The 27692-nt window shown below is 54.9% G+C and overlaps 1 protein-coding gene across 3 annotated transcripts; it reads right to left on the bottom strand.

Annotated features, from left to right (window-relative positions):
• Nucleotides 1-616: 616 nt before the first annotated feature.
• Nucleotides 617-27692, bottom strand: LOC144733620 (uncharacterized). 3 transcript variants are annotated; one of them, XM_078615644.1, is made up of 3 exons: nt 14618-15469; nt 12571-13007; nt 617-1464 (listed from the first exon to the last, which is right to left on the bottom strand). In XM_078615644.1, exons 2-3 carry the CDS (start codon nt 12997-12999, stop codon nt 631-633), a joined length of 1263 nt encoding a protein of 420 aa, XP_078471770.1. In that variant the 5' UTR covers nt 13000-13007; nt 14618-15469; the 3' UTR covers nt 617-630. The 3 variants fall into 3 exon arrangements, with proteins under 3 accessions (XP_078471770.1, XP_078471769.1, XP_078471768.1); XM_078615643.1 differs by lacking the exons at nt 617-1464; nt 14618-15469 and adding an exon at nt 27474-27692 and having other exon boundaries at nt 6925-13007; XM_078615642.1 differs by lacking the exon at nt 617-1464 and having other exon boundaries at nt 6925-13007.

Here is a 27692-nt window from a genome sequence, read left to right as displayed (position 1 = left end):
CGCCTATTTGGAGTCTGCGTCTCTCTCTCCCAGTGGTGGCCGTGGATTTTTCTCCGGGTCCGCCGTTCTTTTCCCCCTTTTCACATTGAGAATCGACGTCACCGCGGTTTCGAGTTTTCGCCCCCCCCCCCCCCCACCTGCTGTACATGTCCACGCGACGACGATGACATCTTCCACTTTGTTGAGGTGCTGTCATTCACGATAGCCAGGGTCCCCCCTTCCGAAGAGGAGCTACGTAGGCCTCACGCCCGCTAACAATGAACAGAGTTTCATAGTTGAATGGCTGTACCTTCGAAGCCGACCTCGTCTCAGCTGAGGACTCTCTTTGGAGTTCCCACTTCGTGACGGATTGGGGCTATGGGAAGGCACCGGACCTTCTGATTCTGCTTTGACTGCCGGCCGTGCCTCACAGCCGAGGGCTCTCTTCGGTTTCCTGATTCACGACGGACGGAGCGACGGAAGGCGCTGGAATTGGCGCCGGAACTGGTGCCGGAACTGGTGCTGGAACGTCCGCTTTGACGACTTCTTCCTCTTCCTCCTCTTCCTCCTCCTCTTCCTCCTCCTCTTCCTCCTCCTCTTCCTCCTCCTCTTCCTCCTCCTCTTCCTCCTCCTCCTCTTCGGCTTTCCCCTTCACGGTGGGCCGGCCGTCGCGCTCCGCCTTCGGCCCCGAGTTGTGTCCTCCTCCACCCGCCACGAACGCGGCCGCCTTCGCCGCCACCCGCCTTCGCCTTTGCGCCCCCCCCCCCTCCGCGGCTTGCCGTCGCCCGCGTGGATCCGGGCGTGCACGACGAGCGTGCCGGACTGCGTGAACGCCTTGCCGCAAACGCCGCACCGGTAGGGCCTCTCTCCCGTGTGCACGCGCTGGTGCGTGACGAGGTTGTCGGAGCGGGCGAACGACTTGCCGCAGGCCGAGCACCGGTACGGCCTCTCCTTGGTGTGCACCCGGTTGTGGCTGCGGAGGTGGTTGGTGCGCGTGAACTCCGCGCCGCACACGCTGCACTGGTAGGGCTTCTCGCTCACGTGCACCCGCTGGTGCGTGCCGAGCGCCTCCGCGTAAGAGAAGGCGTCGCCGCACACGGCACACACGTGACGCTTTTCGTCCGCGTGCGCCCTCTGGTGGACGCGGAAGTCCTCCGACACGGAGAACGCCTCGCCGCAAACCTTGCACTCGTAGGGTTTCTCGCCCGTGTGTGTCCTCTGGTGGTTGATGAGGGCGACCGCCTTGTCCGTGCTGTACGGGCAGTGGGGGCATCGGAAGAGAGCGGGCTCCGTCCAGCCCTTGTGGCGCTTCATGTGGTCCTCCAGCGCGGGCAGGCTGACCACCACCCAGTTGCAGACTGGGCAGAAGATCTTCGTGTCTTCCTCCTCATCGTCTTCGTTCATTTTGGGGGAGCACGAGACGGAAGTGAATCCCCCTCCCTCCCCTTCAATCCTTCGTGTGTAGTACCACAGTTTAGCACGAACCTAGAAAACACAGACACGAGAAGGGCATTCATTTATCCTCGCAGCGGCGGCGGCGGCTTTGGGCTCACCAATAGCTTCCGGTCGCCACTTCCACAAAGCAGCCTTAATAACGAACACGTTAATCAGGCCGCGCTCATTACACGCACAAAGCAGAGGTCGCAAACTGGTTTTGATTCCTTACCCGTACCCGGCCGCACCAGGGTCGCAAACGGGTACCCGTACCCTACCCGATACCCGGATACCCGTACCCGGCCGGGTATCGTGTAGGGTACGGGTACCCGATTGCGACCTCTGGGATGATGCCATATTGCAGGCACGGGTGGGTTGATTCTAGGAACTTGAATTGTGAGAAGAGACAAAACGTTGGGAAATGAGTGACAAACGGTTACTCACCATTGACTCACGGCCTACCCGTACCCGTACCCGGCCGCACCAGGGTCGCAAACGGGTACCTGTACCCGTACCCGGCCGGGTACGGGTAGCCGGGTATCGGGTAGGGTACGGGTATCGGGTACCGATTGCGACCTCTGGCACAAAGTGCTGGCCGCCGGAAATGGATCACAACACCTCACTGCTGATCTCGTCAAGGAGCGTGGAACCATCATCACGCGAGCGGCAACTTTTGGCTGGCCGACGAACAAAGACGGTGCGTTCACATGCGCTGCTGCTTCTGCGGCCGTCTGGAACGCTCTTCCCTTGTGATATTAGGAGGCCACTGGGAGCCAACACCATGTGAGACTAGGCTCTAAGGAAAGCTGTCTTGGGTGTGGACCAATCAACTTCAAGGACAGTGCATACATTATCAGAGTTATGTTTTTTGTTTGCATTCCGACCGCAGGTATTGTTGTCTATGCAAACATGACTCCTTGTGTAAAAAAGGTGTCAGTTTTGTTGCCATATAAAAGGGTAAAAATTTTTTTTCATATTTTGCTACTGGCAAATGAGGTTCCAATGGTGGAGCTATGATGCACTTTTACATCATCAACGATATTGACGAACTCGCTCGTAGCACGCTAACCCCTACACTACCGCTCCCCACACACACAGACACCACAGAGGCAGGCACAGACAGACAAGCACAGAGGCACACACACACAGAGACACACACAGAGACGCACACAGACACTCACAAACACACAGAGACACGCAGAGGCACAGAAACACACAGACACACACACAGAGACACACACAGAGACACACACAGACACTCACAGACACACAGAGGCACAGAAACACACAGACACACACACAGACACAAGGACTCTCAGAGACATACACACAGAGACACTGAGAAAAATACAGACACAGAGACACTCGGATTCTCAAAACTAATAATAGTAATAAAATAATAAATCACGTTTCGGAGGCAACGCAAGTCTCCGTCATCAGGTGGGACCGTCAGCTAAAATTACTGCATCAAGTGAAAAAAAACCTAAGAGTATAGACCACACACACACAGACCACACACACACACAGACCACACACACACACAGACAGACCACACACACACCACACACACACAGACAGATCACACACACAGACCACACACACATACAGACCACACACACACCACACACACTGACCACACACACACAGACCACATACACACCACACACAGACCACATACACACCACACACACAGACAGACTACACACACACCACACACACACAGATCACACACACACACAGACCACACACACAGACCACGCACACAGACTACACACACCACACAGACCACGCACACAGACTACACACACCACACAGACCACACACACACCACACAGACCACACACACACCACACAGACCACACACACACACCACACACACACAGACCACATACACACCATACACACAGGCCACACACACACAGACCACCCACACACACACCACACACACACAGACCACATACACACCACACACACACCACCCAACTTGCACTTGGTTTAAGGCTGAGTCGACGTAAGGGAAGGCCGCATTCAAATATTCGACACAGAGGGGGCGGTGGTGGTGGAGGTAGTGGAGGCGGTTCGTGGCGGTGATGGTGGTCGTAGTGGAGGTGGTGGTGGTGGTAGTGGATGCGGTGGTGGTGATAGTGAAGGTGGTGGTAGTGGAGGTGGATGGAGGAGGTGGTAGTGGTGGTTGGAGGTGGTGGTAGTGGTGATGGTGGTAGTGGTGATGGTAGTGGTGGTGGTAGTGTTGGAGGTGGTGGTGATAGTGAAGGTGGTGGTAGTGGTGGTTGGAGGTGGTGGTGGTAGTGGAGGTGGTGGTGCTGGTAGTGTTTGTGGATGGAAGTGGTGGTAGTAGTGGTGGATGGAGGAGGTGATGGAAGAGGTGGTGGTAGTGTTTGTGGTAGTGGAGGTGGTGGTGCTAGTGGAGGTGGTGGTTGTGCTGGTAGTATTTGTGGTGGTGGATGGAGGTGGTGGTGGTAGTGGAGGTGACGGTGGTAGTGGTGGATGGAGGTGGTGGTGGTAGTGGAGGAGGAGGTGGTGGTGGTAGTGGTGGTGGATGGAGGAGGTGACGGTGGTAGTGGTGGATGGAGGTGGTGGTGGTAGTGGAGGAGGAGGTGGTAGTGGAGGTGGTGGTAGTGGTGGTGGTAGTGGAGGTGGTGGTAGTGTCTGTAGTGGTGGTGCTGGTGGTGGTAGTGGAGGAGGTGGTGGTGGTGGTAGTGTTTGTGGTGGTGGTGGTGGTGGTAGTGTTTGTGGTGGTTGTGGAGGAGGTGGTGATAGTGAAGGTGGTGGTCGTGGATGGAGGAGGTGTTTGTGGTGGTTGTGGAGGAGGCGGCTCGTGGCGGTGACGGTGGCCGTGAGCCGCAGGCCCCGCTGGGCACGCGGGGGGAGTCGAACCGGGTCTCTTGAGGCGGCTTCGTTCGCGGTCACTGCCGCAACCGCTGCGCCACCGCTCTCCCGCCTCGCTCCACAGCGAAACGGCGCACGCCGGTGACGTCACGGCTCGCGCCGACGAGCGTTCTGACGTCACGACTCGCTACGACGAGCGTTCTGACGTCACGACTCCGCTACGAGCGTTCTGACGTCACGACTAGCTACGACTCGCGCACGCCGACGAGCGTTCTGACGTCACTGTTCGCGTACGCCGACGGCAATGTGACGTCACGCGTGCCGACCGACGGCAGGCGTTTTGACGTCACGTCTCGCGTACGCGAGCGAGTGACGTAGGGACGAGTCGCACCGATGCCCTTTAACTGACAAAATGGTTACGTGACGTCACGTTCACAACAACAGGCTACGTCATCATCACTAAGCCATTTTCAATCCACTGTTGGATGATAGGGTGGGGAGGGGCTGGGTGGGGAGGGTGGGGCTGGGTGGGGGGTGGGAGGGATGGGGCTGGGTGGGGAGGGTGGGGAGGGGCTGGGTGGGGGAGGGTCTGGGTGGGGAGGGGCTGGGTGGGCTGGGTGGGGAGGGTGGGGTGGGGCTGGGTGGGGCTGGGTGGGGGGTGGGAGGAGTGGGGCTGGGTGGGGAGGGGCTGGTCACCCCGTGGTGCCCTTATAAAACTCAATGTTTAACCTACTCAAGCCGGATTGTGCCCGCCCTCACAGTCGGCCATATTTGCGGAATACACCACGCCGCCGTTGACCCTGGCCATTGACCGAGCAACCCAACGTTCCTACCAGCTCCCTCCGCAGGAATGTGTTGTTAAACTGCAATGGCGGGGAACCTTTTTTCTGCCAAGTGCCATTTGGATATTTCTATAACATCATTCGCGGGCCATACAAAATGCTCAACTCAAAAATTCGCCCGTGAGATTTGGTCAAACATTTCATTAACTCACCCCTAATGCGATGGGCTGGAACTGCTTCTCTTTGGCGAGGCGTGGTGATGATGTTAGCTGCTGGTATTGATGATGTCGCTGCTACTCGCAACTGCTTTTCCAGGTTTCCTCCTAGATTTGTTGAATTTCGAGTCCCGCTTGTGGTTGCCTTGGCAGGGCCAAACCCGAATGATTCCGCGGGTCTTATACAGCCCACGGGCCGGACGTTCCCCACCCCGTTTGCACGGTTGGCGCGGTTGGCAACGTTGGCACGGGTGGCACGGGTGAAAAACGTTGGCACGGTTTACACGGGTGGCAACGTTGGCACGGGTGGCACGGGTGGAAAACATTGGCACGGGTGGAAAACGTTGGCACGGTTTGGACGGGTGGAAAACGTTGGCACGGTTTGCACGGGTGGAAAACGTTGGCACGGGTGGGACGGGTGGCACGGGTGACGTACTCAACACCGCTGCTATCCGTGCCAATAACCCACCGCTCGCTGGCAAAGTGACAGACTCACTCCGTGGGCCTCCGTGTTTTACGATTGTTTAATAAATAACGCGTGCACCAATATCGATGTTCGAACATCGGGGGCAAAACAACAGCGCGCGCGTGTTGTGTGCGTGTGTTGGAGAGTTAAACCCACGTCGACAAAACGTGGCCAATTCTTTACCGGTTACAGCGCTACGCCGGTTGTGTGTTGGGAGAGTAAACCCACGACAACATTTACAAATATAGTGTAGTATATAGTGTCGTGTATAGTGTAGTGTATAGTGTAGTGTATAGTGTAGTTTACTAGTTCCAGCACTGCACCGGTTGTGTGTTGAAGAATACATCCACTACAACATTTACAATTATAGTGTAGTGTATAGTGTAGTGTATAGTGTAGTATACTAGTTACAAAACTCCACCGGTTGTGTGTTGTAGAATACATCCACTACAACATTTACAATTATAGTGTCGTGTATAGTGTAGTGTATAGTGTAGTATACTAGTTACAGAACTCCACCGGTTGTGTGTTGTATAATACATCCACTACAACATTTACAATGATAGTGTAGTGTATAGTGTAGTGTATAGTGCAGTGTATAGTACAGTGTATAGTGTAGTGTATAGTGTAGTGTATTGTGTTGTATATGTTGGTTATCAAAATTTGTTATGTTGTATGCGTGCGTGGGTAAAATTATTATGTTGTATATGTGGGTTATGAATATTCAGTGAAAATAATAATAATCAAATGAAATTTGGCCAAATGTGTAATTATCCGGAAATGTTAATTTATGTAATTATGCACATTTAATTATGCCAATTCGAGAGGTAATCGTAGTAATTATGCGAGTGGGTGTAATTATGATAATGCAAGTCGTTATGATAACCAGACCCCGCCTCGGTGACGAGGGTGGGTTATCGATCGGAATAAGGCAATTAATCGTATGCAGTTATGCAGGTGTGGTGTAAGTATGCAAGATTAACTTAGATTAACTCGGCCTCGTTGTCTAGGTTCGTCTCATTCTCGCTTTAACATTCCCAGAGTGGGTATTCGTGGTTATATTTTAGGTCCCCGGTTCACCCCGTTATCGCTTTAACATTTACTGAGTATGTATTAGTGTGTTTATTAAGGTCACCAAGTTCAGATCTCAACGCAGAAGCAGATCTTATGCATAGATTTCAGGAAAGAATCACACAACCACTTCTGTATTAATCAATTTATTACTAATTCAACCTCAACTATGATATAGTATGCGAACTCTCAATCCCGGAACGTCAACACGGCATCAATACAGTATCATCAACGATTGTCTGATTTCACTTTGACAACGGCACATGGATCCCGCATAACGCGATGGTTGTTAGTGAGAGAGAGAGAGTCATTAAAATATGCAAATACTATGCTAAGAAAAACCTTAACGTTAATGAATGATTATACTCAATATTGTTCACGCAGTACCGCACTCCTTATTGATCATACGCAACCCTTATCACGTTGTTAGCACCTTGAGTCACGGGACAGTTGAATATTCTGTAGAGGATGCGAGTACGTGCGGCGATTATGACTGAAAGATACTTGAAAGATTATACGGTGATAAAACACAATCAAAAACAGTTATTATTCTTAAAGGCACCAATCTCAACAGATACATCGGCAGGTTATCTGACAACAGAATGGCTCGGAGTAAGGGCCTGCGACGGTGCTCCTTTCCCGAAGATCGTTATCTTATACTAAGTTTACTAATTGGGGACCAGATCCCCTGATAAGGATCTGGTGGGCCACCACTCCCCACGTGAGCGTGGCTCGGCGGAAGGAGGTGCCAAGAATCAATTCGTATTGATGGATCTGTTGGGAATTTATGCGATTAAGAGTACAGCCCACTAAATATTAAAGATAAAAATTACGAATACTCTTATAAACGACGGATGGCCATCACTCGGTCTCGTTGTGATGCCTTCACAGCCACGGATGGCTTATGGGTTCGAGTGTGTTTGAGTGGTAAGAGTTGTCTTGAATAGTCAGTGTTCGGAGTCGGTTCTTTATGTCAAACACACGCCTGGTTGTCGTGTGGTGAGGGGGCGGTGCGCGTCATACGTATCAGTCGCTCCCCTGTCCACGTGGTGAAATGGTTCGGATACCCGTTGATACGCTGTCGCAGTTCGGAACCCGGTCGGTAGGTGGCGCCCACAGCTCGCTCGCAGCGTGCAGTGTTGGGTCGTCGACCAGGGTGAGCACGGAGCCTCGTCGCCAAACCGCGACCCTGGCGGCAGCAGAGACCTCCGACTCGGCAGAGGTTGACCCACGCAGGCCGAGTTGAGCTGTCAAGCGGGTCTTGCCCGCCTGCAGAGGAGATGGGGAGCCGCTTGAGTCGAGCCCCGAGAGCCGGCTCCGGTGAGCCGATTGAACTCGGCTGAGTCCCAGACGAGCTGAAGAGTCGAGCCGACCCGCTGGTCGCAGCTCGCTCCTGAGTCGACCCTCCCGGTCGAGCTGAAGATGAGTCGAGCCGACCCGCTGGTCGCAGCTCGCTCCTGAGTCGACCCTCCCGGTCGAGCTGGTTTCCAATGCTCAGGGTCCTTTCTTTTATGCCGAAAAATCCCTTTAGATCCTGCCCACAAGGCGGGGTTTCTTTCGATTTACTGTGTCAGGATCTGTCCGTAGGTAGGTGTGTCCATGTGTGTGTCCGTACGTCCGTATGTCCTTGTGTGCATAAGTCGTCTCTCTGTCTGGGTGCGATATTATCTCTTGTCTGGCCTTCTTCATGAACCAAAACACAGACGTTACAAATCGTCTCATAGGCGTCTTTGTCCGTGTTGCACCACCTGGAGGGAGGGGCAACACTCCCTCCGGCCCTCACCAACGCACAAAGAAATGGTAAAAAAGTTTTAAGTTAACATTTGTTCCTTACCATTTCACAGCTATGATTCTGTATGTAACCTAAGGTCTGTCGTTTCCCATCGTGGTGCTTGACTCAAGTGGAGGTGTTCCCCCGAGCGTATACACACTCCTATCCCGCGCTGCGGGGATACAAAGACGGCCGGGATCTCCCTTTCTCTCCGACCCTGGGTTTAACATCGCTCTTTTATTATGTATTTATATTCGATCTGGTGGTGATTCATCCCGCATATGCTTCGGGTCGAGTTGTATAGAAATTATTAAATATGGAAATAACATTTCATATCAATAACTTTAGCCTACCCTGTTGTTAAATTCCGACTTTAACGTTACTTTAATAGCAATACAGAATAATTGAGCTTTTTGTCTTAACTAGGCGAACACGAACTTCTGGTGACCCCCGCAGCCTCGTTGTTCAGCTGAGTCTGCATCCTTGAGAGATACACAACACCCTTATTCTCGTCTCACTGTGGTCATCCAACCTTCTGCTCTGGGAGTGTTATTCTTAATCAGCTCCCTCCCCTGTGCACCCAGCCTTGAGCTGACCCACTTCCTTTATCTTTTGCTCCCTCAGCTGCAGGAGAACAAGGCGTATTTCTACCTCCTCCCTGTGTGCACGTGTTCCAATTAGCTCGGAATCCCTAAACACACAATCAGTGATAATTCCTGGCTTTCTGTGGTTGTGATTTAGACAAAGGCGCCTCTGCTTCCTTCCATTGCCTTCGAGTTGACACTGCCCTATTATTCGCCCATGTGCTGAGGTCATAGAATTCGTTTTGACTTCAGTAATATTAACATTCAGTATTGGATTAGCAAATGGGCAATGGTTCATTGATGTAGCTCGCAGCCTGGTCTCCAATTTGAGCGAGCGCGAGGATCGATAATTTAGCCTACTCTGTTGTTGAATTTCGAATTTTGACGTTACTTTAAAACCATGCAGGATGGTTGGGCTTTTTGCCTTAACTATGTCTGGCTGACTCTCCCACTGTCTCTGCCGCCTGCACGGGTGACATGTGCCCGTTTATCAGGCCTTATCTTTCCTTGAAGCAAGGTTGCAAATTCTGCCATCCTAGCCCTCCTCCAGTTCATTACTTAACAACACCTGGTGTTTTGCAGTTTGCTGCGCTTTGGTGTGTTTTCATTCATTATATATCAATTTTGGAAGAAAGGGGTAGTATACAACAATTGTGTAGTGTATAGTGCAGTGTATAGTGTAGTGTATAGTGTAGTGTATAGTGGTGTATAGATTCGTGTATAGTTTAGTGTATAGCGTAGTATACTAGTACAGCACTACACTATTTGTGTTGAAGAATACATCCACTACATTTACAGTGTAGTGTATAGTGTAGTGTATAGTGTAGTGTATAGTGTAGTATACTAGTACAGCACTACATCAGTTGTGTGTTAAAGAATACATCCACTACAACATTTACAATTATAGTGTAGTGTATAGTGTAGTGTATAGTGTAGTGTATAGTGTAGTGTGTAGTCTAGTGTAAAGAGTAGTGTATAGTGTAGTGTATAGTGCAGTGTATAGTGTAGTGTATAGTGCAGTGTATAGTGTAGTGTATAGTGCAGTGTATAGTGCAGTGTATAGTGTAGTCATGTATAGTGTAGTGTATAGTAGTGTATAGTGTAGTGTATAGTGTAGTGCATAGTGTATAGTGTAGTGTATAGTGTAGTATATAGTGTAGTGTATAGTGTAGTGTATAGTAATGTATAGTGTAGTGTATAGTGTAGTGTATAGGTTGTGTGTTGGGGAGTGTAAACCAGCTACAACATTTACGATTCGAGCAGCCGTGACGTTTCGCCGGTAATTCCAGCTCAGCATCATCAGTCGGACAGCCACAGACTCCCTCCCGTTTTCTTCTTAAATCGACGGGGGGGATAAATGTGACGTTCATATTCTCGGTTCTTTTGCTAAAGCCGCGTAAACAGAAAACAAAAAACTCAAAGATAAATTTCGATTTAAAGCTTTCGTGACTGCAGGGATTCATCTTCTTGGTTCTTTCGGTACAGTCACGTAGAAGGGAAATAATAAAATAATACAAATAAAACATTATAAAATAATTCTCACGACGTTTCGGTCCCACAACGCAAGCAGCCGTCCTCAGGTGAAGAACAGGTCTGTCGGAAAGACAGCGTCTGAATGAACACCACCAATCTTGGCAGCGTAACTGTTGATATGCAAATTCCTTTGTCAAGGCGCCCTTCCCCCTCCAACCCAGCTTAAATATACGCTCCAAGCCTGGTGGTGTTTCATTCAGACGCTGTCTTTCCGACAGACCTGTTCTTCACCTGAGGACGGCTGCTTGCGTTGTGGCCGAAACGTCGTGAAAATTATTTTATTATGTTTTATTATTTTTTTATTTCCCTTCTACGTGACTTTACCGAAAGAACCAAGAAGACTCAAAGATAACACAAGCGGTCTTCAATCAGGCGGAGAGAAAAGCGGATGCAAGCCTCCAAATGTAGCTGCTTATCAGGGCCATCATTGGGATTCAAGATCGGCTGGCAGGGAGAGGCATCTTGATCTCCACGTTCTAACTCCACCCCATTCCTTCGGCCGTGTCTCAACTGAGGATTTCCTCCGGTTTCCGCTTCACACTCAACAGGGAGACGGAGGAGTTCTGAACCTCCGTTGTTCCAACTGTCCCCCTCGGCAGTTGTCCCACTACCGGGTGAGTCATTGGGACTCCCGATTCACGATCGGCTTGCAGGGAGAGGCATCTTGATCCCCACGTTCTAACTCCACCCCATTCCTTCGGCCTTGTCTCAACTGAGGATTTCCTCCAGTTCCCGCGTCACACTCAACAGGGAGACGGAGGAGTCCTGAACCTCCGTTGTTCCAACTGTCCCCCTCGGCAGTTGTCCCACTACCGGGTGAGTCATTGGGACTCCCGATTCACGATCGGCTGGCAGGGAGAGGCATTTTGATCCCCACGTTCTAACTCCACCCCATTCCTTCGGCCTTGTTTCAACTGAGGATTTCCTCCGGTTCCTGCTTCACACTCAACAGGGAGACGGAGGAGTCCGGATCTCCGCGTTCCAACTTTACCCGCGGCTCCGTCTCGCTCCCGTGGCCGTCTTCCGGCTCCCGCTTCACGATCGGCAGAGAGGGGGGGCGGCACGGAACGACCTCGCCACCGGGCTCCACCTTCACCCCCGGCCACGCCTCGAAGCCTCCGACGTCCCCTTCCCGTTCCTCCTTCACCTTCGCCGAGGAGGCGTCTCCGCCTCCGCTCTCCGCCTTCATTACCTCCGGGCGTGTCTCGACGAAGCCGGCGGGCTTTTCCCGGCGTTCTTCTTCCGACGCGGCGGACGCAGGAGGAGGAGGGCTCGCCGCCGCCTCTCCGGGGAAAGTCGCGCGCTCACCCCCAGAGTCAGGCGGCTCCGGTAGGGCGGCCGTCGCCCCCTTGCTCGCGATGCACCCCCGGCGTTTCCCCTTTCCCGTCACGCTCCCTCCGTCTGCGCCCTCGGGAGCGCCGCCCGACGGCATCGTCGACGCCTCTCCGCCCTCGCCGCGGGGCCCCTTCCCCGCCGCGGCCGTCGCCGCCCCGTGCACCTTCTGATGCACGACGAGGGACCTCCGCTGAGCGAACGAACGGCCGCACGCGCCGCACGCGTACGGCCTCTCTCCCGTGTGCGTCCTGCGGTGGACCGCGAGGGCCCGCCGCTGCGTGAACGTCCTCCTGCACACCGCGCACCTGTAGGGCCTCTCGCCCGTGTGGACCCTGCCGTGCGCACGAAGGGCCCTGGGGTCCGAGAAGGCCCTTCCGCACGTGCCGCAAGCGTACGGCCTCTCTCCCGTGTGCGTCCTGCGGTGCGTGCTCAGGGCGCCGGACCGCTGGAAGGCCATGTCGCACGTGTCGCACTTGTACGGCAGGTAGTCCGAACGCGTGAAGTTCTTGCCGCAGACCGTGCACCCGTAGGGCCTCTCACCCGTGTGGATTACCTGGTGGCTGCGGAAGTGGTCGACGCGGGTGAAGTCCATGCCGCAGACGCCGCAGCGGTACGGCTTCTCGCCCGCGTGGAACCTCTGGTGAGAGCGGAGAGCTTCCGGCTCGGCGAAGGCCTTCTTGCACACGGGACAACGGTGAGGCCTCTCCTCCACGTGGACCCGCTGGTGGGAGCGGAAGTCCTCCGGCTCGGCGAACCCCTCCCCGCACACGCGGCACTTGTAGCGCCTCTCGCCGCCATGAGTTCGCTGGTGGCTCATCAAGTTGAAGGGTTTGTCCGTCCGGTACGGGCAGTGGGGACACTGGTACATCACCGGTTCGGTGCGGCCCCGGTGACGCTTCATGTGGTCCTCCAGCGCCGGCGGGCTGACCACTACCCAGTCGCAGACCGGGCAGTGGAGCCTCGTCGCTGATTCGTCGTTCATTCTGGGTGCTGGGGGAGGGCGGAGGAAGGGAATTAACAGGAATGATGTTGATGCCTTCGTGGTGAGTGCCGGGACACAGAGAGGGCAGACGCTCACAGTGTAATAGTAGTGTAGTGTATAGTGTAGTGTATAGTGTAGTGTATAGTATAGTGTAGTGTATAGTAGTGTAGTGTATAGTAGTGTAGTGTGTAGTGTATAATGTAGTGTATAGTGTAGTGTATAGTGTAGTAGTGTAGTGTATAGTGTAGTATATAGTGTAGTAGTGTAGTGTATAGTAGTGTCGTGTGTAGTGTATAGTGTAGTGTATAGTAGTGTATAGTGTCGTGTATAGTAGTGTATAGTGTAGTGTATAGTAGTGTAGTGTATAGTAGTGTAGTGTATAGTAGTGTAGTGTATAGTGTAGTGTATAGTGTAGTGTGTAGTGTAGTATGTATGTTCAACTTTATTGCACTGTACATAGCCAACCGCGCAACAAACGGAACACAACAACAACAAGCAGCAGTTCTAGATAGTTTGTCAATCTCGATGATGATGACGATGATTTACAAGTGCATCGCAACTCCCAGTGGTACACTAATATCGGAAGGAAAAAACGTTCCAGACGGCCGCACAATCCGCAGCATCCGAAAGTGCCACACGATGCAGTGGCTGTTTTCACTTACAAAGACAAAGATCCCCCAGGTAGCCTTGAGCAGGCTGTTGGGGCAAGTGCTGTTAGTAGCGAGTAGCAGCAGAACCTACACACAGACAAAGGTCCCCCGTGTAGCCTTGAGCAGGCTGTTGGGGCAAGTGCTGTTGGTAGCGAGTAGCAGCAGCACCTATACACAGACAAAGGTCCCCCGTGTAGCCTCTAGCAGGGCTGTAGGGGCAAGTGCTGTTGGTAGCGAGTAGCAGCAGCACCTATACACAGACAAAGGTCACCCGTGTAGTCTCTAGCAGGCTGCAGGGGCAAGTGCTGTTAGTAGCGAGTAGCAGCAGCACCTATACACAGACAAAGGTCACCCGTGTAGCCTCTAGCAGGCTGCAGGGGCAAGTGCTGTTAGTAGCGAGTAGCAGCAGAACCTATACACAGACAAAGATCCCCCGGGTAGCCTTGAGCAGGCTGTAGGGGCAAGTGCTGTTGGTAGCGAGTAGCAGCAGCACCTGTACACAGACAAAGGTCCCCCGTGTAGCCTCTAGCAGGCTGCAGGGGTAAGTGCTGTTAGTAGCGAGTAGCAGCTGCAGCTATACACAAAGATCACCCGTGTAGCCTCTAGCAGGGCTGTAGGGGCAAGTGCTGTTAGTAGCGAGTAGCAGCAGGACCTATACACAGACAAAGATCCCCCGGGTAGCCTTGAGCAGGCTGCAGGGGCAAGTGCTGTTAGCGAGCATGAGGTGGGTGGCCAGCACCACGCCCGACCGCCTTTGTATCTCCGATGTCGACTACTACACACCGAGCCGCGTACTCATTTGAGACCGAGTCAACCTAGGGGAGTCCCAGCCGTGAGCAGGGCAATCGAACCCGGGACCCTGCAGGGTCCGTAGGGCGGCAGCGCTGCGCTAACCGCTGCACCACCGCTCCCCAACTCACACAAAGACAAAGGCGCCCACCCACGCGCGCCACCCGGTATAGCCTCACCAGAATGTCGGGGCAAGTGGCACACGACACAGAAGGGGGGGGGTGGTGTGGGTGGTCAGCACCACGCTCGCCCGGCCGCCTTTGTCTCTCCGCCCCCCCCCCCCCAGGGGCGATGTTTAACGACTACGATACACACCACGGCTCAACCACGTAACACATTTGAGGCTGAGTCGACCTAGGGGGCAGGTGGTCCAGGACGCGGTTGTCGTCTCGCCGGTGACGTCAATCCAGCCAGCTCGTGCGTGACGTCCACCCCCACACACCGGCGGCGCCCAAGTGACGTCATGTCACCGTAACGGCGACTGGGAATAGGGTGTGACGTCACGGACGCACACAGTGGAGAGCGATTGGGTGGTTGGGTGAGTGAGACTAGGCTCTAAGGAAAGCTGTCTTGGGTGTGGACCGATCAACTTCAAGGACAGTGCATACATTATCAGAGTTATGTTTTTGTTTGCATTCCGACCGCAGGTATTGTTGTCTATGCAAACATGACTCCTTGTGTAAAAAAGGTGTCAGTTTTGTTGCCATATAAAAGGGTAAACATTTTTTTTCATATTTTGCTACTGGCAAATGAGGTTCCAATGGTGGAGCTATGATGCACTTTTACATCATCAACGATATTGACGAACTCGCTCGTAGCACGCTAACCGCTACACTACCGCTCCCCACACACACAGACACCACAGAGGCAGGCACAGACAGACAAGCACAGAGGCACACACACACAGAGACACACACAGAGACGCACACAGACACTCACAAACACACAGAGACACGCAGAGGCACAGAAACACACAGACACACACACAGAGACACACACAGAGACACTCACAGACACACAGAGGCACAGAAACACACAGACACACACACAGACACAAGGACTCTCAGAGACATACACACAGAGACACTGAGAAAAATACAGACACAGAGACACTCGGATTCTCAAAAGTAATAATAGTAATAAAATAATAAATCACGTTTCAGAGGCAACGCAAGTCTCCGTCATCAGGTGGGACCGTCAGCTAAAATTACTGCATCAAGTGAAAAAAAACCTAAGAGTATAGACCACACACACACAGACCACACACACACACAGACCACACACACACACAGACAGACCACACACACACCACACACACACAGACAGATCACACACACAGACCACACACACATACAGACCACACACACACCACACACACTGACCACACACACACAGACCACATACACACCACACACAGACCACATACACACCACACACACAGACAGACTACACACACACCACACACACACAGATCACACACACACACAGACCACACACACAGACCACGCACACAGACTACACACACCACACAGACCACGCACACAGACTACACACACCACACAGACCACACACACACACAGACCACATACACACCACACACACACCACCCAACTTGCACTTGGTTTAAGGCTGAGTCGACGTAAGGGAAGGCCGCATTCAAATATTCGACACAGAGGGGGCGGTGGTGGTGGAGGTAGTGGAGGCGGTTCGTGGCGGTGATGGTGGTCGTAGTGGAGGTGGTGGTAGTGGTGGTGGTAGTGGATGCGGTGGTGGTGATAGTGAAGGTGGTGGTAGTGGAGGTGGATGGAGGAGGTGGTAGTGGTGGTTGGAGGTGGTGGTGGTAATGGTAATGGTGGTAGTGGTGATGGTAGTGGTGGTGGTAGTGTTGGAGGTGGTGGTGATAGTGAAGGTGGTGGTAGTGGTGGTTGGAGGTGGTGGTGGTAGTGGAGGTGGTGGTGCTGGTAGTGTTTGTGGATGGAAGTGGTGGTAGTAGTGGTGGATGGAGGAGGTGATGGAAGAGGTGGTGGTAGTGTTTGTGGTAGTGGAGGTGGTGGTGGTAGTGGAGGTGGTGGTGCTAGTGGAGGTGGTGGTTGTGCTGGTAGTATTTGTGGTGGTGGATGGAGGTGGTGGTGGTAGTGGAGGTGGTAGTGGAGGTGACGGTGGTAGTGGTGGATGGAGGTGGTGGTAGTGGAGGAGGAGGTGGTGGTGGTAGTGGTGGTGGATGGAGGAGGTGACGGTGGTAGTGGTGGATGGAGGTGGTGGTGGTAGTGGAGGAGGAGGTGGTAGTGGAGGTGGTGGTAGTGGTGGTGGTAGTGGAGGTGGTGGTAGTGTCTGTAGTGGTGGTGCTGGTGGTGGTAGTGGAGGAGGTGGTGGTGGTGGTAGTGTTTGTGGTGGTGGTGGTGGTAGTGTTTGTCTGTGCAAAACAACCTCCTACCTCCTCGCGGTGCCGGACGGGCAACATTGTCGTGGGCAGTGCTGTGGGGGGAGGGCCAATGCCCATTGGCCTCTCCCCTCATGGCGTCTGTGACCACCACAGTGGCTAAACGGGGGCTCTGGACGGGTGCGAGGGGCTGGTAACCCCTCCACCTTCAATTAACCACCACTAAACTACGAAGTAAACATAAACCTGTAATTAATAAGCTTGTGCCGGAGGCCCCGGGGGGTCAGGCTTTTATGACGTCTCCTGGCCAAACCCCATTTGGCGGAGCCAGGAGATTGAATTTTAACCCTCGGGGCTCCTCCAGAAACAACGAAAAACCATTGCGGATGGCCACGTGGAATGTTCGAACGCTCACTGCGGAGGAGAGGCTGCCACTCCTCTGTCGGGAGCTGGACCGGTACCGCCTGGATCTCTGTGGCATTCAGGAGGTCCGGTGGACCGGTTCTGGCTCCTGCCACCATGAGGGGTGGACAGTCCTCTACTCGGGGCAGGAGACTGCCAAACAACAGGGTGTGGCTCTTCTTCTGAACAAAAGAATGAAGGGGGCGTGGGAGCGTGGCGGTGAGGTGTGGGAAGCTGTAAGCCCCAGGATACTTTGGGCTCGCCTTCCCATCAACCAGAGGCGAGGAGTGGTGGTCGTGGTTACTTATGCCCCCACCGAAGACGAACATCTGTGGAGGGATGCAGGCAAAGCCGATGAGTCGGACGCTTTCTATGACCTCCTGTCACAGGTGCTGGCTAAAGTGGCCACTCGGGACAGAGTCATCTTGTTGGGTGACTTCAATGCCCGAGTTGGTCATGATACTGGCACCTGGTCTGGAGTGATTGGAAGGCATGGGCCAGATCAGCTCAATAATAACGGTAGGAGGCTGCTAGATTTTTGTGCAGCCCATGGGCTTGTAATTACCAACACGCTCTTCCGGCATCGGCGCATCCACACAACATCATGGATGCATGCCGGGTCCAAGCAAGAACATCTGCTGGACTACGTAGTGACGGACCAGCGGATGCGAGCCCATGTCCTTGACACCAGGACCTACCGTGGAGCTGATCTGCCCTCTGACCATCGACTAGTCATCTGTAAGATGCGCCTGCCATTCTTCCACTCCGGTGGTGGGTGTACACCCAGGATCCCATTCCAACCAAAAGTGGCCTGGTCTAAGTTAGCTGATGAAAGTTGCAAGCGAGAATTTCATCATCGCTTGCAGCTGGGGTTGGCATCGTCCCCCACTCCACCTGATGTCGAGGGTAAATGGGCGAGGTTTAAGACTGTGACTCATGCAGCTGCAATGGCTGCTTTGGGTACGCGGTCCAGACCTCCCCGGGAACCCTGGCTGACGGAGGAGGTGTTCAGGTTAATTGAGAAAAAGCGACAGGCCCACTCTCATCGCCTACAGCATCCCACGTCAGAGAATGAGGAGGTTTACCGCAGTCTTCGCTCGGAGGTTCGGAGAGCCGTGAGGCGCTGTAAGGATGGGTGGTGGTCGCGGGTTGCTGAGGAGATGGAGTCTGCCTCAGTGGCCCGCGATCACAAATCACTATTTAACTCCATCAAAAAAGTAACCTGCAGCGCCACACCTATTACCATCATTAGAGGAAAAAACGGTGATCCAATCTCCGACCCCCAGGAACAGGTTTGCAGATTTGCTGAGCATTTCTGTGAGGTCCTGGGGGAGGGAAAATCTCTCAGCCAGGAAAACATCATGGCACAAAGTGGGGATAACCCTGCTGAGGCTGCGGTGCCTCAAATATTGGAAGAGGTCACCCCCTGTGAGTGGCTGGCTGAGGTACCGGCTGTTGAGGAAGTACTGAGGGCGATCCGGAGTCTGAGACCAGGGAAGGCACCGGGCAGAGATGATCTCCCAGGCGAAATGCTGAGGGAGGGTGGCGTTTGTGCACAGACTGCCCTATATGACATCATAACAACAGTCTGGACCACTGGACGGGTTCCGCAGGACTGGAAGGATGCCCTGGTGGTCCCCCTCTTTAAGAAGGGGGACCGTACCGACTGTAACAACTACAGGGGCATCTCACTCCTCAGTGTGCCGGGTAAGGTCCTGGCAAGGATTATTCAACATCGCCTTGCTAGGCATGCTGAGGAGAGGCTTGCGGAGCCCCAATGTGGTTTCAGGAAAGGGCGGTCCTGCACAGATGCCATATTTTCTGTCCGTCTGCTACAGCAGAGGTGTAGGGAATTCCAAAAAGACCTACATCTCTGCTTTATTGACCTGGTCAAGGCCTATGATACCATCAGTAGGACTGGGCTCTGGGTTGTTCTTCGTGCTTTCGGAGTCCCTGACCCTCTGCTCACGATCATTAAGGACCTTCATGATGGTGAGCGGGCCCGGGTAAAACTACGTGGCCGGGAGTCGGAGCCTTTCCCTGTACACCTTGGGGTGCGACAGGGATGTCCTCTGGCTCCCACATTATTTAACATCTATTTCGACTGCGTAGTTCGTGAAGCCTTCAATAGCTGTACCGGGGGAATTACCATTTGGTACAGATACAATGGGAGGCTGATCGACGCCCGGGTGCGATCAAGGGATGGCTCCCTATTGGTCAACCACGTTATGTATGCCGATGATTTGGTAATAGCTGCTCATTCAGAAGAGGAGTTGGAGACGCTGCTGCTGAGACTGGAGCGTGCCACTAAGAGGTGGGGCCTTACCATCAGCCCCACCAAAACTAAGCACCTGCCTGGGTATTTTGTACCATCGGGCACTCCGCCCCCACAACTCCCAATCGGTGATGGGGCAGTTGTGGAGAGAGTAGAGAGTTTCCCATACCTGGGCAGTGTGCTCATGACCGGCTCCAGTTTATCAGCAGAGGTCTCACTCCGAATCAGTCGAGCGGCAATATCTTTTCATCGGTTGCGTAACGCTGTGTGGAAGCTACCTGGTCTGTCGCTCCGCACGAAGCTTCAGGTCTTCTCGGCCACGGTCATTCCCTCCCTTCTCTATGCTTGTGTAGGGGTGTTAGAGAGAGAGCCCGTTATGCATGGCAGCCTATGGTAAACAAACACAGTAGGCGGGGCTACATGTGTGCACAAGCAGGTGCCCTCTGCGACGTCCGCGCCAGACACCCTGGGGGGTCGATTCGGTCGTTATGATCCCCCGGGGCCCCACCCCTCAGGGAGGGGTGGGGTATAAAAGGGGATTGTATCGAAGGGCTCGGGAGTGATGTTTAGCTAAAGAAGAGGAGGCGGAAGACGTCTGAGATAGAGCCCTGGACTCCCCCTGGTACGCCGTCCTTATCAGGACCGCGCAGGCTCGAGCCAGTGGCGTGGTACCAGAGCCAGAGCCAGTGCTGGTCTGGACTCTGGGTACCGGGCCCGACTGACCAGTGTCGGGCCAAGATAGCCTCCCCTAGCCCATTAGTGGAGGACTCAGAGGCAGGCTAGGGTTAGCTAGAGAGGTGTGTCCTCAGATAGACGGGTGAGGGGGCCGATACCCCCTCAAATGTGTATGTCACAACGTTGGTGTAAAATAAACAAGTGTGCCTCCAACTCCGGTGTGAACGAGTCGTGAGCGTTGCTACATCTGGTGTCAGAAGTGAAACAAAGTACGAACATGGATACACGCCGGACGACTCGAGTCGGAGTACCAGGGGCGGAGGACACCGCTGCAGTCGGAGGGCCCGAGATGGCTGAAGATGCCATCGAGCAGCCGGGGCTGGGTGCACCCACGCCACAGCAGCTGGAGGAAGGGGAGCCGTCGACGGAGGGGCTGAGGCAGGCGCACGCGAAGCTGGCCGAGCTGCTGTACGCCGCAGCCGCCATGCTCGACAACATCACGCGGCTGGGGGCTGCGGGACCGCCACGAGGCGACAGCAGCCAACGACCACAGCGCCTTCCCGCCATTTCAACGGAGCAACATTTTGAAACTCCCGCCATCGCCGCAGCTGCTGTTGAGGGCGTGGCCGCTCTAAGCATCGCGTCCAACGGCGGGAGTACAGTGCCTGCCGCGTCACCACGGGTGCGACCGGCGATGCCATCGCTGCTTCGGGCCGACGCTGAGTCGAGTGAGGGAGACGAGGGAGCGCGATCGTCCTCTGCAGCCGCTGCCTTACATCAGCGACTGCCGCCGCTCAAAGAATTTGTGGGCGAGGAGGGCGACTGGGGCGGCTTCCAGCGGCGCTTCCTCGCTCACCAGGAGATGGCACAGTGGACAGACGCCGAGGCTCTCCGAGCACTGCCAGCACTCCTCGACAGCGACGCCCTCGCCACACTAACATCGGCAACGAAGGAGAGGCGTTCCACGCTGCGGAAGGCGATGCAAGTGCTGTCCGCTGTGTATGGGCCACCATCGGACTGTCGTCAACTCTTTTACGATCGCCAGCGGGGGACGAAGGAGTCGCCCCTGGCGTACCGTACAAGCCTCCTGGCGCTGGCAAAGGAAGCCTTTCCACGAATGGACGACGAGGGGATCGACGCCATGGTGACAGAAAAGATACTTTTGCTGGCGGACGACTTAGACATCGTCATTGTCGCACAGGACGATGCAGAAATGTGCTCCCTCCAAGCGGCCCGTCTCCTCCACGCAAACCTGTCCTCTCAACGACGGAAGGCCAGCAAGGCGGCGAGCGGGCGCGCCGTCGCTGCGGCCACCCTCCCGGCGGAAGAGGTTTGCGCCATCAACCATCGACGGCAGCACGGAGCGGGAGCGCGGGAGGACCGGGCCGATTCAAGCCGTCTACAACGTCCATCGTCGCCACCAGCGCTTCCACGCTGTTATAACTGCGGCATCCGGGGCCACGTCGCCTCGGGGTGCCGCTCTCCTCGGCAGCGCGGAACGACACCTCAACGGGACGCCGGCCCTCGTCACAAGCTCCACCATCATAATCCGGCGAGTCGCGGCACCCCTCATGTTTGGCCCACGCACACGCCCGTCACACACTCGAACACCGCAGCGAAGGGGGGGCAAATACCGCGTACCATGGCACCAACACGCACCGCTCTGGGTACTCACATTGAACCCAGCCAGTGGTCCGTGTTGGCCCATCGGGTTGTAGCCGCGTCATCGGGGTCGTCGGCCGTTGTGGGTCACATCGATGGGGTCGAGGTGCGCATCCTGGTCGATACAGGAGCATCGGCGACCATTATTTCGGAGTTGATTTATAACATTCTCCCTGCCCAGAGCCGTCCTTTGATGCCTGTTAATGTGCCATTCTTTGCTGCTAACGGGGGTTCACTTGGCATCATCGGACAAATTCGAGCCCAAATTTGTGTCGGGGATATTAAATTATCTGGGCCGATTTTTGTTTCCTCCTCGCTGGCGGTTCCGTGCCTGCTGGGGACGGATTTCCTGGCCAAAATGCCGATTAGGATATTAATCGATCAGGGATGCATTGAGCTCCCATCGGGCCGACGCATGGCGTTTTTGCCATCCCCCGCTACGAGCCGGACGGCGTTCGCGACGGTGCCGGCGTTCGTAGATAGAACGGTGCGCGTTCCTCCGGGGGCGCAAATGTTAATTCCTTTGAGACTTCGGCGGCCCTTCGCTAAGGGCATTGGGGCTCAAGGGGTTTTGCTGGGACCGTCTAGGGCCGGGGTCAGTGGACCTAATTTACTCCCGGCCCAGACCATAGTGAGAGGGGATGGAGAACCCTTCATCGCGGTCCTCAATGTGGGCTCGCAGACGGTGGTGGTCCCACAGGGGACCGTGCTTGCTCACGCAACGCCGGTGCCCTGTGAGGAACCCGTCGCGAGTCATGTCGGCGCTGCCCCTGCACCGCGACCACATTCAGACAGCGATGAAGGGTGGCTCGAGGCGCTTTGCGCGGGATCGACGGACCTGTCAAATTTAGAGCGCCAACGTCTTAAGACACTACTGAGGGAATTTTCCGACGTTTTCAGTCGGGATAAATACGATTTGGGCTGCACTCATCTGCTGCGTCACCATATTGATACGGGTGACAGCGCGCCAATACGCCAAAATCCTTTTCGGTTGAGTCCCGCCGAAAAGGACCATGTCAAATCGGCTGTTGATGACATGCTAGCCGCCGACATAATTTCTCCCTCCAACAGCCCTTGGGGAGCGCCGATCGTCCTGGTTAAGAAGCAGGACGGTTCGTTGCGGTTTTGCGTTGACTTTCGGCGCCTTAATAAAATTACGGTTGCCGACGCATACCCGCTCCCACGGATGGACGAATCGCTTGACGCCTTGGCGGGAGCGCGATTCTTCTCCACATTGGACTTACTTTCGGGATTCTGGCAGCTTCCTCTGGACGATGATTCAAAGCCTAAAACTGCTTTCCGTACTCCGCACGGCCTGTTTCAATTCAACCGGTTGCCGATGGGCTTACACTCAGCGCCGGCAACTTTCCAGCGGTTGATGGAATTGGTTTTGGCTGGATTGCAATGGGAGTCGTGCCTGATTTATTTGGATGACGTCATTGTCTTTGGCAAAACTTTTGAGGAACATCTCCAGAGGTTGCGGGCGGTTTTCCTAAAGATGCGGGCTGCTAATTTGAAATTTAAGCCCCAAAAATGCCATTTGTTACGCGAGTCGGTGCGTTATTTGGGGCACATCGTGGGGCGCTCAGGTATTTCTACCGATCCCGCCAAAACGCAGTGTGTAAGCTCCTGGCCGACTCCCACCTCAGTGGGAGAGGTTAGGAGTTTTATTGGGTTTGCGTCGTATTATAGACGCTTCGTCGCTAATTTTGCGACTATCGCCAAACCCCTACATGCTTTAACATCTAAAGGGGTTCGGTTTTGCTGGGGTCAGGAGGAGGAGGCTGCTTTTTGCTCCCTTCGGGATGCTTTGGTAAACGCTCCTCCCCTGATTTACCCTGATTTTTCAAAACCGTTCTTGCTCGACACCGATGCGAGCAACACGGGTATTGGGGGCGTGCTCTCCCAGGTGGTTGACGGCGTGGAACATGTGGTTGCGTACGGCAGTCGGGTGTTGTCTCCAGCGGAGCAACGGTATTGTGTCACCCGTAGGGAACTGTTGGCAATTGTCCATTTCGTCCAACAGTATCGCCCATATCTGTACGGTCGGCATTTCACCGTCCGCACAGATCATGCGGCACTGCAGTACGCCCTGAGGGTTCAACAGCCATCGGGACAATTGTCCCGATGGTTGGAGGTCCTCCAGGATTACGATTTCCAAACCACATACCGTAAGGGCGTTCGCCACACCAACGCGGACGCTCTGTCACGCTTGCCAACCACCTCCGAGTGTGCATGCCTCCTGGGGTCTGGACGTTGCAGGCCTCCAGGGGACACATCGGTACCTGTCTTGGCGGCCGCCAACGACGACGATGCAATGGTTCCTAATTCAATCGAACAGCAGGGCAAAGATTCCCTGTTGGGGTTGCCCGTCATTGAATGGGGGCGCCTCCAGATGGAGGATGTCTCCCTCCTCGGGTGGCGACGTCGCGTTGGCGGTGCGGCGGGGGGAAAAAGTGGTGGTTCCGACGCATGGGAAATGTGCCAAGGTCTGCTAATGCATTGGGACGGGAAGTCACGTCGACATCGGCTGGTTGTCCCTACTGGGTTGCGGGGTAGGGTGGTATGGGCCGCTCATGAGCGCCTCCTACACCTGGGGACCCAAAAGACTCTCGCCTTGCTGCAACTTGATTTTTACTGGCCTGGCATGACGAGGGATGTGGGGGATTTGTTGGGATCGTGCCCTCAATGTGCACAACGCAAACCGCCGGCACGAGAGTCTAACCCGCCCTTGCAATCGATCAAAGTGTCCAGGATAAACGAGCTGGTCGCTCTGGACATTTTGGGACCATTCCCCGCCACCCCCAGAGGGAATAGATATTTGTTGACGGGTGTCGAGTATTTTACACGCTGGCCTATGGCCTGGCCTTTGGCCAACCAGTCGGCAGCAGCCATCGTGGAGGCCTTTGTTCAGGGTTATGTCCTGGACAAAGGTGCTCCGGAGAGGCTGCTGACCGACCAGGGCAGAAATTTTTCCGGTAAACTACTCAGACAAGTCTGCGATCTCCTGGGCACAAAGAAAATTCGGACCTCCCCATATCACCCACAAACTGACGGGATGGTCGAACGTTTGCATCGCACCATCTCGTCCATGTTATCACAACAAGTTTCGGACTCGCAAACGGATTGGGACCTACAAATTCAGGGGGTCTTGGCGGCGTACCGGATGGCACCCCATGCGGCTACGGGGTTTTCTCCCTTTTACCTCATGTACGGCCGAGAACCAGACCCGCCTGTTCGTGCCCAGTTGCGGATCCCCGTGCCGCAGGGAAAAACTAATCTGGCTGACCACGTTAAATTTAATCTGGACAAATTGACCGAGGCACGGGATGCTGCAATGCAAAACTCTGACCTCCGTCAGAAGGCAAATGAGCGCCTCAGATTGAGTCGAGCGCACATGCTGCAGTGGAAGCCGGGGGACAAGGCATGGTTGCACTGCCCCCAGGTGCCACTGGCAACCTCCTCTAAACTTGTGCGGCCGTGGCGGGGCCCTGTGGAAGTGGTGGAGGTGTTACGTCCGCAGTGCGTGCGCATCAAGTGGGGGAAGCGGCGATGGTTCGTGCACCCCTCCAGATTAAAACCCTTCGCTGCGGTACACAACCCCACTTCACACGCGCGTGGCCAAACATGTGGGGGGTCGGCCGACTTGCTGGGTCCGTCTCCGTCGCTCTCACCTAATGCCTTGCCGGCTGTGCCACCTTCAGGAGCATCAGGAGTGACGGGCTCACGCCCGATCACCCCTCCTGCGGATGCCGAGGGTCACGCGGAGTCAGAGGAATGCTCACCTCAAGACGGACAGTCGCCACCTGATGGTCCGCCACGCGGGGTTACCCCGTGTGAGGGGCCCGCTGCAAGGACGCGCGCTAAAATGCGCAAACTGTTGTGAGGCCGGAAAATGTGTACATAGCTGTTGTGTTTATTGGGTGTTGTGTGGATGGTGTGTTTCCCGCTCCTCGGATGTACATATGCTGGGTTCACCGTTTGTTGTGTGTGCGGGGTGGGTTCCCTGCTGGTTGTATATAAGCTGTTTTTTTTTACGGAATTCGTATTTATTCGGGGGGGGTGCGTCGGGTTGTTTCTCATCTTGTTGTTGCGTTCTTGTTCTGGTTCCTGTTATTGTTCAAAAATAGTGAGGCACACGCGCGGTCAGGGGGTGAAGGCACCTTTATTGTCAAATTTTTGTATGTTGGCAGCCGGGACGGCTGCATGCTATGCGGGGGGGAGTGATGTAGGGGTGTTAGAGAGAGAGCCCGTTATGCATGGCAGCCTATGGTAAACAAACACAGTAGGCGGGGCTACATGTGTGCACAAGCAGGTGCCCTCTGCGACGTCCGCGCCAGACACCCTGGGGGGTCGATTCGGTCGTTATGATCCCCCGGGGCCCCACCCCTCAGGGAGGGGTGGGGTATAAAAGGGGATTGTATCGAAGGGCTCGGGAGTGATGTTTAGCTAAAGAAGAGGAGGCGGAAGACGTCTGAGATAGAGCCCTGGACTCCCCCTGGTACGCCGTCCTTATCAGGACCGCGCAGGCTCGAGCCAGTGGCGTGGTACCAGAGCCAGAGCCAGTGCTGGTCTGGACTCTGGGTACCGGGCCCGACTGACCAGTGTCGGGCCAAGATAGCCTCCCCTAGCCCATTAGTGGAGGACTCAGAGGCAGGCTAGGGTTAGCTAGAGAGGTGTGTCCTCAGATAGACGGGTGAGGGGGCCGATACCCCCTCAAATGTGTATGTCACAACGTTGGTGTAAAATAAACAAGTGTGCCTCCAACTCCGGTGTGAACGAGTCGTGAGCGTTGCTACACTTGCGAAACGTGGACCCCCCTAGTGGAGCATCTTCGCCGGTTGGAAACATTTAGGCTGGCCTGCCTACGATCCATCCTGGGTTTAACCAGGCTGGATTGTGTGAGGAGCTCACAAGTCCTTGAAAGATCTGGGCAAAGTCCCATCAGTGAGCTCCTCCGGCAGGCAAGGCTGCGTTGGCTGGGTCATGTAGCCCGCATGCCCAGCCACCGCATGCCTAAACAGCTTTTGTTCGGCCGGATCGAGGGGGCTAAACGGGCGCGGCACGGGCTAGAGAAGAGATGGAGTGATGTGGTACAGGAGGACGTGGAGCTGAGTGGACTTGCCGATGACTGGTACCAGCGGTGTCAAGATCGGCCTCAGTGGAGGAGGCTCGTGAAGGACGCTACTGGGCAGTTGGAGGCAGTCGCCCTCCAACAACAACGGAGGGCGGAGGAGCGACGCTCACAACAACGAGCGGAGCGCCGGGTGGCTAAAGCACAGCAAGTTGGCACAGTAGGGGGCACAGGTGGTGCATCAGCCAGTCATCTCGGTCATCTCGGTCAGTCGACCCGTGGCACCTGGGTCTGCCCCGTGACCTCCTGCCAGCGGGCGTTCGACACTTCACGTGGCCTCAAGGTGCACATGGCCTGGCACAAGCGTCGTGGTGACGTCACCGCCACTTAGTGGCGAATGGCGGTTGTTGTTGGTAGTGTTTGTGGTGGTTGTGGAGGAGGTGGTGATAGTGAAGGTGGTGGTCGTGGATGGAGGAGGTGTTTGTGGTGGTTGTGGAGGAGGCGGCTCGTGGCGGTGACGGTGGCCGTGAGCCGCAGGCCCCGCTGGGCACGCGGGGGGAGTCGAACCGGGTCTCTTGAGGCGGCTTCGTTCGCGGTCACTGCCGCAACCGCTGCGCCACCGCTCTCCCGCCTCGCTCCACAGCGAAACGGCGCACGCCGGTGACGTCACGGCTCGCGCCGACGAGCGTTCTGACGTCACGACTCGCTACGACGAGCGTTCTGACGTCACGACTCCGCTACGAGCGTTCTGACGTCACGACTAGCTACGACTCGCGCACGCCGACG

This window comes from Lampetra planeri, chromosome 48 (assembly GCF_965212315.1).
Source record: "Lampetra planeri chromosome 48, kcLamPlan1.2.h2, whole genome shotgun sequence".
NCBI classification, from domain to species: Eukaryota; Metazoa; Chordata; class Hyperoartia; order Petromyzontiformes; family Petromyzontidae; genus Lampetra; species Lampetra planeri.
This window is presented reverse-complemented; position numbering and strand designations above follow the sequence as displayed.

Coding starts and splice junctions, on each gene's coding strand:
- LOC144733620 (XM_078615643.1), bottom strand. CDS start 12,999: ATGAACGACGAATCAGCGACGAGGCTCCACTGCCCGGTCTGCGACTGG.